The following is an 11,684-nucleotide window of genomic DNA, read 5'->3' as shown; positions in this document are numbered from 1 at the left end:
TTAGTCTGTGAGTGAAGCTGAAAACAGCAGACAGAATACAGTCAGCCATGGCTCCCCTCCCAGCTCTACTGACTTCATCAAACTGACTGTTTGTGGTGTTTTTGGTCAAACTCACCTTCAGTGTGTGGAGTGTGAGCAGCTTGAAGTTTCCACTTCTCTCTCCTGCAGCTGGACTCGCTCAGAGGAAGCTGTGAGTTTGGTCTGAAGGTGAATCTGATCGTCTGTGTGTCTCTCTGTAGTGAAGAAGAATCTCTGACTGTTTCCTGCTCCGTCTCAGCTCAGTCGGGTGGAGCTTAAACCTTCCCCGAACTAAGGTGTGTTTCGTTCCAGAGTTCAGAGATAAACCTGCCAGCAGCTCTGGAAGTTAATGATCAGCAGGTTTTATATTTAGGGACCGAGCAGTGAAACTGCAAGGACCCTATTGTATCTGTAAGGTTTATTATTATTCTTTCTTATTCTTTGCAAAAGGTATGCGAAAACTCAGGAAATTTTGCGAGCGCCACCTGCCAGTCGACGACATGAAAGAATCTAAACTTTATATTTTTGGGAGTCGCTCATTGACTCTGTAGCGCCCCCTATGATGCTTAAAAATGGTCCCCTTAATAGGATTAGTTTCGCGTGGGACGACGAAATTCGGTACCCTCATTCATCATGCCCAGATGCAAAAAAAAGTCTCATGTCGCCATGGTCCCACGTAGACAGGAAGGCGGCCATTTTGGATGGAAAGTGCGTTTTCGTGCCATTTTTGACCGATTCCACGCCTTGCTTAAGATCGAACTTGTCCTACAGATTTAATGCTACAGACTTCAAACTTGGCCAGGTTACTCTTAAGACATGGAGGGAAAAATTCATTGGCCAACTTTTTCAAAACTTAAAGGGCGTGGCCGTGGCGACGCCTCAAAGTTTGATGACTCGCCATCACTCGCCACGAAAAATGAAGTCGCTTATAACTCCCACATACATTATCCAATCTGTCCCAAACTCCATACGGTGAATGCTGGACCCAGCCTGAACGCGTACATATTATTATAACGACATCCACCTATAGCGCCACCTGCTGGGGGTTGGAAACATCTCTTTTATTCTACATCTCGCATTTGATCGAACTCGTCCTACAGATTTAATGCTACAGACTTCAAACTTGGCCAGGTTACTCTTAAGACATGGGAGGAAAAATTCATGGAGAAACTTTTTCAAACCTCAAAGGGTGTGGCCGTGGCGACGCCTCAAATTTATGACTTGCCATGAAAAATTAAGTCGCTTATAACTTCCACATACATTATCCAATCCGTCCCAAACTTCATACGGTGATTGCTGGACCCAGCCTGAACGCGCACATATAAAATAGTGACATCCACCTATAGCGCCACCTGCTGGTGGTTGGAAACGTCTTTTCTTTCCAAACCTCACATTTTATCAAACTACTCCTACAAATTTAATGCTACAAGCTTCAAACTTAGCCAGGTTACTCTTAAGACATGGGGGCAAAACTTCATGGAGAAACTTTTCCAAACTCTGAACGGTGTGGGCGTGGCCAGGCGGTGAAAATCGTGTGATGGCGTTTGTGATTTGAAACCCTTATCATCATCGCAAGATCAAGAAACTTGGCACACACGTCCACCCTGAAGAACTCGTACATATGTAAAGGGTATCGTGTGTAGGTGGAGCAAAATGGCTCAGTGGCGCCCCCTAGAAATTTTCAAAAACCCCTCCGCATTGGGGTTATTATGTGCTTGTACGTACGCAGAGGTCATCGTGCGTTTAGGTAGAGCTGCAGCTCCAGCATCCAGCGCATGTCCCAACGTACGCACATCCCAACGTACGCACACCTCGGTCCCGCTCACAGCTGCTTGCAGCTTTCTAGTTTTATCTGCATTTTTATATTTTGTGATGCAGCTCACATTCAAACTCTGTTGAAAACAACAATAAGCAGCTGAACTCAACAACAGCCGACATGGAGGTTATGACTTTTGTGACCAGCTGTTTTTAATTACAGTAAACATACCCAATAACCACAAATAACTTCTCCCTTAATAACAGAATAGCTGATTAAACTTGAACACTATTGTCTGATAAGTAACTGCATGCCTTAAAGCCGGGTGACTGACTGGGTGTCCGTCTGAAGCCCAGAAAAGCTCACCGGTTGGGAGCAAGTGATCGATCCTTATCCTAAAGGGCAGAATGAGGCCCCGACTCTACTCCATCCCAACTGAGTGAAAGGCAGTTCTGAAGAATTGTTCTGGCACATGTGCAGCCCAAACCAGCAGTTTCAATGTCCCAATCTAACATTTTGAATACATTAAATTCAGTTCAGTTTTATCTGTAAAGCGCCAAATCGCTACAAATATCTCAGAGCACTTCATAGGTACAGTCCAATTCAAGGCTATTAAAATCCAATTCATTGGAAACTAATCAGAATCCATTCATCCATTTTCTATACCCGCTTACTAAATCTCCGGGTCGCAAGGAGGCTGGAGCTATATGTTAGAGTAAGGGCGCAATCCAAACTGGTCAGCAAATCAGAGGCTACCAGGTCAAACCGAGGCTCTACATTTGACCTTCTGACAGGGTTTATTTCAGGTTCTCTGAGAACAGACTGACTTTGTCCATGTTTAAAACCAACTGGGTTTCACCGGAAGACTCAAATAAGGTGGAAACTTTTCAAAGAGATAAAAAGAATCCATTTCAAAATTTGTACACCACTTATCAACTCATCAACTCCTCCCCCATGAGCTGTCACCTTACCGTGGTGGGGGGGTTTGCGTGCCCCAATGAGTCTGGGAGTTATGTTTCCCGTGACCTTAAGCCCCTGTTTGGGTCACCCAAGGTAAACACATTGGGGACCAGACAAAGAACAGCTCACAAGACCCTTTATGGAGCAAAACAAAATTGGACGACGTCTTCCTTTGCCTGGTTGCGGGTCACTGGGGCCTCCTCATGGAGCCAGGCCCGGGGGCGGGGCCCGGCAGCAAGTGTCTGGTGGCCGGACTTATGGCCATGGGGCTCGGTCGGGCACAGCCCGAAAATTCGACGTGGGTCCCCCGACGTGGAGACCTTGGCGGTCTGATCCTCGGCTACTGAAGCTGGCTCTTGGGACGTGGAACGTCGCCTCTCTGTTGGGGAAGGAGTCTGAGCCGGAGCGTGAGGCTGAGCGGTTCCGGCTAGATATAGTCGGACTCACCTTGACTCATGGCTTGGGCTCCGGAACCAGCCTCCTTGAGAGGGGTCGGACTCTCTTCCACTCTGGAGTTGCCCATGGTGAGAGGCGCAGAGCAGGTGTGGGCATACTTATTGCCCCCCGGCTGTGCGCCTGTACATTGGGATTTACCCCGGTCGACGAGAGGGTAGCCTCCCTCCGCCTTAGGGTGGGGTGACGGGTCCTGACTGTGCAATTGCACTGAGCAGCAGTTCAGAGTCCCAACACTTTTTGGAGTTCCTGGAGGATGAACTGGAGAGTGCTCCTCCAGGAGACTCCCTCGTCCTGCTGGGGGACTTCAATGTTCACGTGGGCAATGACAGTGAGACCTGGAGGGGCGTGATTGGGAGGAACGGCCCCCCCGATCTGAATCAGAGGGGTGTTCTGTTGTTGGACTTCTGTGCTCGTCATGGACTGTCCATAACGAACACCATGTTCAGGCAGAAGGGTTTCCATATGTGGCACCAGGACACCCTAGGCCGCAGCTCGATGATCGACTTTGTGGTTGTATCGTCGGACTTGCGGCCGTATGTCCTGGACACTCGGGTGAAGACAATCGGGCGGAGCTATCAACTGATCACCACCTGGTGGTGAGTTGGCTCCGCTGGTGGGGGAGGAAGCCGGTCAGACCTGGCAGGCCCAAAGGTATTGTGAGGGTCTGTTGGGAACGGCTGGCGGAATCCCCTGTAAGGAAGTGGGGGACATTGAGCCCGAAAATCTTCACTTCATCATCATTCTCAATATGTGGAAACATCTTCTCGGTGAAAGTGTGTGTGATGGTGTGTATGTGTGTGTTTGTATCAACATCAGAGAATGTCAGCTTTCCTTTGTTCCTGTCCAGATTCACTCCTCCAGATGATCCTCCGGAGCTTCTTTGGTACTGACAGAAGAGTAGGTTCAGCGGGTGTTGGCCATGCTGAGTATTCACCTTCATAGAGCCAAATCACACACAATCCAGTTTATTATCTTCCCTTCCTCTCAGCAGAATCCGCTAATACACCAAGTGCCCAGAAAGTACTGTCTCCAACCTCGATATCCCAGCTGTGAGTCCCTGAGGTTGAGCCCTCAGAACTCAGAACAGCGAATCCTCTGAACCTCTCTGGAGTTTCAGCCAAGACTGAACAATTTGCATGTTAATCTGTGGGAGGGGTCTGCATGACCCAAGTTCTTTTTAGTCAGCCCAGGGAGTGTGTTTGTGTCAGCCTGCTGGAGGTGGGGTATTTTGGTTATTTTGTTTGCTGTGTTTATTCATTATTTGCTGTGTTTTTATATATATATACTGGTTGCTGTGTTACCGTTCGCTGTGCTGCGAATACAATGATAGAGTTGCTGTGAGTGCATCGTGTGTTCCCAATTGACTGCCCCCTACATACCGTCTCCTCATTGGCGGCTCACTAATGACTCAATTGCCAACACCTTATCTGCCACACGGACAATTAGGACTCTACCTATCCGGTTGTTTGGACATTGAAAGGGTTGGGTATAAAAAGGGATGTTTGCAGACTTACGGGAAGTCAGCGGGGGGTTCCGCGGGGATCGGAAGCGGCGGCGGGCGGGCCGGCACTGGTGGGCCCTGGAGAGCAGGACGAGACCGGACGAGACGAACGAAACGAACGAACCCGAGGAACCGTGGCCTGGACCAGAGTTTTATACAACGCCTGCTCTACTCTCCCAAAGGAACGTGAGAAAGTCCTGAGTGTGTGCGCGCCCTACTTTCCTCTGCTTGCATTTGTGTTTCCTGATCCCTGCTCTTTGTCCGAGGTTGGGCCGCTTCCTGGACGAGCCACTGACGTTATCAAGGCAAGGCAAGGCAAGGCAAGGCAATTTTATTTATAGAGCACAATTCATACACAATGCAATTCAAAGTGCTTCCCAGCTATATAAAATCACAATAAGGCATTTAAAAGAAATAATGAAAATAAAAATAAAAAATAGATAAAATCAGAGAAATAAAAAGCATGATTTAAATTGGAAACAAAAATAAAGAAATAAGAACAATATAAAATCAGTAGTTAAAATGTGATTAAGTTTTGAGCTTTATTCAAACGTAGCTGAAAATAGGTGTGTCTTCAGCCTGGACTTAAACACACTGAGTGTTTCAGCTGATCTGAGGTTTTCTGGGAGTTTGTTCCAGACATGTGGAGCATAGAAGCTGAATGCAGCTTCTCCATGTCAGGTCTGGGCGTCCGCCAGACCTCCACCTGCTCCTGCCACGCCGTCTGCGGTCTGGGCGTCTGCCAGACCACTGCCTCCTGCTGCCCGAAGCCGGTACTACATGCCCGTTTCTAGTCCCCCGCCTGACCGGCTTCGAGCCCCTCCCTCCCAACCTCGAACTGTTAAGGGTTGTCTGGGATCCACCCCTTGAGGGGTTCCACATATATGATCCATATTATATCTATAGATACATTTTATATTCAGATGTCTGTGATCAGAGTTTAACTGATTTAAAATGATCATATTTCTCTGATCAGTCTGATCTGATGATGAGCAGCTGAGCGATCAGAGCATCCCTCATTATAAAGGCAGAAAAACATGTAAATGTACCTGGAACACAGTGAAAATACAGATTATTGATCGCTGCTGAGAACATGGATGTTAAACATATTAACGAGCACGTTTGAAAATGTCAGCAACTGAAATTAAAGGTGAAGCCGCTGCCACAGCAAAACTAAACTTCAGGTCATCGACTTCATGTGACGTTTCATCAGTACAGATTATTAAGCAGATATGAAGCTGATCAAACTGAACTGATCAGAGTTTAAAGCCAAACAGCAGCTCTGCTGACAGATCAGATCAATACATCTAAAATGTTCCTGTTTGAAGATGAAAACACTGAGTTTCACACAGATCAATAAAGTCTCATGTGAACTGTGTTCTTCATCCTGAACACATCAGATCTGTTCCACCGTCACTGAGACCTTCAGAGGTAACATCTTAGCTTTATTATCAGTGGAAATATATGGAAACATCTTCTCAGTGAAAGTGTGTGTGATGGTGTGTATGTGTGTGTTTGTATCAAGATCAGAGAACGTCAGCTTTCCTTTGTTCCAGTCCAGATTCACTCTGATCCTCCGGAGCTTCTTTGGTACTGACAGAAGAGGGAGTTCACCTGGTGGTGACCATGCTGAGTATTTACCTTTATAGAGCACAATCATCCACAATCCAGAAAATATGTCTCCCTTCCTCTCAGCAGACTCTGCTAACACACCAAGTATCCAGACTGTACTGTCTCCAACCTCGACATCCCAGCTGTGAGTCCCTGAGTTAAAGCCCTCAGAACTCAGAACAGACCTGGAATAATCAACCCTCTCTGGATTATCAGGAAGGTTCTGTTCCTCTCCTGCACTCACAGCGGTCAGATCCTCAGACAGGATGAGCTCTGAACCAGCAGTGTTTGGGTCCATAATGAGAGGAGTGTATTGGACCATGTCCTTCATCTTGTTCCAGATGTTGAAGGCCAGGTTGCCCAGGTGTTTGGCCTGGTCTATCAGAGCTCCTGCAGGCAGCTGTGGATCATCCAGCAGGGGGCAGCGCTGGACTCTTTCCACTGCAGCCTTGTAGTGGTTCAGGAATGAGACGCCTTCAGCTCTCAGCTCCTCCTCTGTGGCTCTGACTGTGTCTGAAAGAGCTGCCATCTCTCTGCTCAGAGCCTCCATCTTCTCCTTCATCATCCCACTCTTCTGCTGCTCTTCCTCCCTCAGTGCAGCCAGCCTGGCCTCCTCTTCCTCTGCTAAAAACTGCCGAAGCTTCTTAAACTGCTCCTTAATCTGCCTCTCTGTGTGTCGGGCCTGGACCTTAATGTGTTCTGCTGTTTGATCAAACTTCTCTGTAACTTTCTTCTGGAGCTCCAGTTTCTCCTTTAAGGGTTCCAGAGATTTCTGAAGTTCCTTCTTGTGTTGCTGTGCAGCTTCATCGATGGGTCTGAATCTGTGGTTGGAGTGTTTTTCTGAATCTCTGCAGATGATACAAACCGGCTGCTGATGGTCCAGACAGAAGAGTTTGAGTTTCTCAGAGTGCAGACTGCAGAGAGCCTCTGAAGCTCTGTGATCTCTGTCCTGTACGAAGGACTCACACAGATTCTTCAACGCCAGGGTACAGAGTGGTTCTGTCACAGATATTTCCCTACAAACTGGACACTCTTGTGCTGGTTTGTCCTTCCACCAGCTCCTCAGACAGTCTCTACAGAAGCTGTGGCTACATGACAGAACAACAGGATCTCTGTAGATGTCATGACAGACCGAACAGCAGAAATCTTCCTCTGATCTGGAAGCCATTTAGTCTGTGAGTGAAGCTGAAAACAGCAGACAGAATACAGTCAGCCATGGCTCCCCTCCCAGCTCTACTGACTTCATCAAACTGACTGTTTGTGGTGTTTTTGGTCAAACTCACCTTCAGTGTGTGGAGTGTGAGCAGCTTGAAGTTTCCACTTCTCTCTCCTGCAGCTGGACTCGCTCAGAGGAAGCTGTGAGTTTGGTCTGAAGGTGAATCTGATCGTCTGTGTGTCTCTCTGTAGTGAAGAAGAATCTCTGACTGTTTCCTGCTCCGTCTCAGGTCAGTCGGGTGGAGCTTAAACCTTCCCTGAACTAAGGTGTGTTTGGTTCCAGAGTTCAGAGATAAACCTGCCAGCAGCTCTGGAAGTTAATGATCAGCAGGTTTTATATTTTTATCTGCATTTTTATATTTTGTGATGCAGCTCACATTCAAACTCTGTTGAAAACAACAATAAGCAGCTGAACTCAACAACAGCCGACATGGAGGTTATGACTTTTGTGACCAGCTGTTTTTAGTTACAGTAAACATACCCAATGACCACAAACAACCTGTTCCCTTAATAACAGAATAGCTGATTAAACTTGAACACTATTGTCTGATAAGTAACTGCATGCCTTAAAGCCGGGTGACTGACTGGGTGTCCGTCTGAAGCCCAGAAAAGCTCACCGGTTGGGAGCAAGTGATCGATCCTTATCCTAAAGGGCAGAATGAGGCCCCGACTCTACTCCATCCCAACTGAGTGAAAGGCAGTTCTGAAAAATTGTTCTGGCACATGTGCAGCCCAAACCAGCAGTTTCAATGTCCCAATCTAACATTTTGAATACATTAAATTCAGTTCAGTTTTATCTATTGTTAGATCGATTCTTTAATTGGAAGCTCAAGAATAAGACGGAGTAATCTCAAGTTAAATGAAGTCTTTGTTTCTGGCAACAAAAGAAGTAAGTAACATTTTTCTTGTGTACCAGGCTGCTTTTTGCTATACTTTGACTGCTAAGTAGGATTGCTGCTGGTTTAGTTTTGCTGTGTGATAAAAGCCCCCATTGAAAGTAGTTTCAGCCAAGACTGGCCCATCCATCCATTATCTATACCGCTGAATCCGTCGATCGGGTCGCGGGTGGGCTGGAGCCTATCCCAGCAGTCAATGGGCGAGAGGCGGGGTACACCCTGGACAGGCCGCCAGTCCATCGCAGGGCCACATAGAGACAAACGAGACAAACAACCATGCACGCTCACACTCACTCCTAAGGACAATTTAGAGATGCCAATCAACCTAACATGCATGATTTTTTTGGACAGTGGGAGGAAGCCGGAGTACCCGGAGAGAACCCACGCATACACGGGGAGAACATGCAAACTCCACACAGAAAGGCCCCAGCTGGGTGTTGAACCTGGAACCTTCCAAGACTGGCCAATTTTTTTAATTTAAAAAAATATTATTTTTTGGGGCTTTTTACGCCTTTAATGGACAGGACAGTTGGAGAGAGACAGGAAGCACAGAGAGGGGGAACACATGCAGCAAAGGGCCCTCCGGTGCGGGACTCGAACCGGCCAGCTGCAGGGAGGACTGAAACCTCTGTACATGGGGCGCCTGCTTAACCCACTACACCACCGAACACCCCAAGACTGGCCAATTATTTTTTATTTTTTTATTTTTTTTATTTTTTTTCTAATTTTTATTTTTTTATTTTTGTTACAATATTTAACATGATATGATAATAGTGCCGAACCGGACCGGGGGACAGAGAGAGAGGGAGAGCGAAGAAGAGAAAAAAGGAACAGCAACATGAAGAGACAAACATAAAAAACAATGAAAAATCAGACAACCAGCTGCTACACCTGTAGAATCAAAACTGAAGACGATTCACGGCTTTTGTGGGGAATCCAGCTTTAGAAGCACCAGGAGCACCTGTAAGCAGACAAGCAGAGAACAAACACACAAACAAAAAACACAAGCAGCAGCAATCTCATATAATACACAGGTGACCTTAAACCACAGGACAGCACAACAACTGCTTAGTGAACATAGTGAGCATGCTACTGGGCTAATGAATGTGTGTGTGTGTGTGTGTGTGTGTGTGTGTGTGTGTGTGTGTGTGTGTGTGTGTGTGTGTGTGTGTGTGTGTGTGTGTGTGTGTGTGTGTGTGTGTGTGTGTGTGTGTGTGCATGAACATGCAATACACATAGATGGTCCCAAAATTTAGACCAGGTTTAGACAGAAAATACAAACTTTGTGAACCTTTAAGTTTTTCTTCTTCAAGTAAGGTCAGTGCTGAAAATGAGGCGTACATTACACCATTAAGCAAAAAATGAAACAAAAGAGGCTGCTGCTGTTATTGCCATCATTATAAACAAAATTTAAAGAAAAAAATAGGAGAAAACTGAAGCTTATCTGTTACTGAAGAGGGAGTCCAGTTTGAAACCCCTTTTTTAAACCTTTATAAAAAAATAAATAAAATAACTCAGTACAGAAAATGCAGCCAACATCACCAAGAAAAAAAGCTGTTACGATTACTGTACTTCACAAACTATAGGAGGTGCACACACAACCGGTCATTATGCAAAAGAAAAAAAGAATTAGGAGGGAACTGCAGCTTATCTGGCATCTGAAGAGGAAGACCTTTTTTGTAAAACTACATTAAATGGGGCTAAAACACTGTTGCGTTTTTTCTCTCTCTCTCTCTCTTTTTTTGTAACGAGTAACTAAACAATGAAAATGTATTGGAGTAAAAGTATGCAATTAAGTTCGGAAATATAGTGAAGTAAAAGGGAAAGTTGTCAAAAAAATTTAAACTCGAGGAAAGTACAAAGTATTCCAAAATATACTTAAGTACAGTAGTGAAGTATTTTTACTTGGTTACTATACAACACTGGTCGCTGCCAACCTGCTGAAGAAAACCAGCCATTCCCTCATATGCTGCAGAACCACTGGATTTTCTGGAAAAAGGTTCTCTGTGTTAGAGAGTTATTACTTAAAATGTGTTAAAGGACTGAAAATAAGTTCTGGGGGTTTGATTCTGCTACATCTTTCTTTTGTGAGGAGTCCAAACAGTTGTTTTTTAATGATGGCTTGATCACTGCTTTTAGAGCCTTTGGACAAACACCTGAAAGATAAAATGTGTTAACAACATCAATGAGGTCTGAAGTTAAGCAAAGTGGCACGTCGCTGAAGTCATCCCACTAGACTCGTGTCCAGAAAGCTTCCTTAAGCCCCCCGATAGCCCCGGATAACAACAACACGGCAGCTCTGAGCTAACAGTGCAATAGTACGTGTTCATTCATTCATTCGGCTTAAAGTATTGGTGAAATAAAGACAGATAAGGTCTTATTTAGAGGCTGTATTGTCTCTGCCCTGCCCTTTCCCGTTATATGGACATATGCAGATATCCAGTGATCTAAATATCTTCTGTAGGATGCCGACTTTCACCCAACTGTTATCGGTGAGTAGATGCCAGAAATAAGGTGCAGGTTTAAAAAAAAAAAAAACCTTTCACCTTTAAGGGTCTTAGCTTCTTTGTAATGTTTCAAAGTCAGTTTTTTTTATTATTTTTTAAAACCTCGTCTTTATTTTCCTGTTGTACTTTTACAGTTGCATTTCCATTAGCTGCAATGGAGACATTGATTGTTTGTCTAATGTTCAAGTTTGTAGAGGCAACAACTGTTTGCTCAGTGGAGAGGAAGCAAAGACAACAATAAGTTTCCTAAGATTTATATAATTTATTATAGAATAATAAATCATATCAGAATGAACAACCAGCAATAGTCAGCAATAATCATCAAACAGATTCAGACACCAAATGTCACTATTCGGCCCAATAGGGTGCAGCCTCTTTCAACCGCGGGGGTTCAGGAGTCTGGACAACCCACTGAAGCTAAGATCGGTCCTTTTATACAGTCTTCATCACGTACACATATTTGTCCAGACAGTTCAAATTCCATCTTTAGTACAGAGCACGTTGAAAAATCAACCATATGACGTTAAACATTATTAGCTAAAGCAGTTCATGCAGTTCTGTTGTAAAACAGTTCAGGGAAACCAAGAGAAACACAACACATGAACGAAGAACCCAAATTTCCCATTACGCAAGATTTTGGTGAAAATGTGGCAAAGTCATTGCTTTGGTTGTGTTTGGGATCAAGAAGCAGCTGGCTTGGTCATTATCAAATATGAATTAATTTCCAATGATAGTTATTGATAAAAAACAAAATGATTAGTGAA

General features: G+C 45.1%; 1 protein-coding gene across 1 annotated transcript; it reads right to left on the bottom strand.

Annotated features, from left to right (window-relative positions):
- Positions 1–5,316: 5,316 nt before the first annotated feature.
- On the bottom strand, positions 5,317–7,470 carry LOC142377650 (nuclear factor 7, brain-like). The gene has a single exon (XM_075461959.1). It carries the CDS (start codon positions 7,468–7,470, stop codon positions 6,088–6,090), a length of 1,383 nt encoding a protein of 460 aa, XP_075318074.1. The 3' UTR covers positions 5,317–6,087.
- Between the last annotated feature and the right edge of the window lie 4,214 nt (positions 7,471–11,684).

Source organism: Odontesthes bonariensis, chromosome 3, assembly GCF_027942865.1.
Source record: "Odontesthes bonariensis isolate fOdoBon6 chromosome 3, fOdoBon6.hap1, whole genome shotgun sequence".
In the NCBI taxonomy this organism is placed as follows: Eukaryota; Metazoa; Chordata; class Actinopteri; order Atheriniformes; family Atherinopsidae; genus Odontesthes; species Odontesthes bonariensis.
This window is presented reverse-complemented; position numbering and strand designations above follow the sequence as displayed.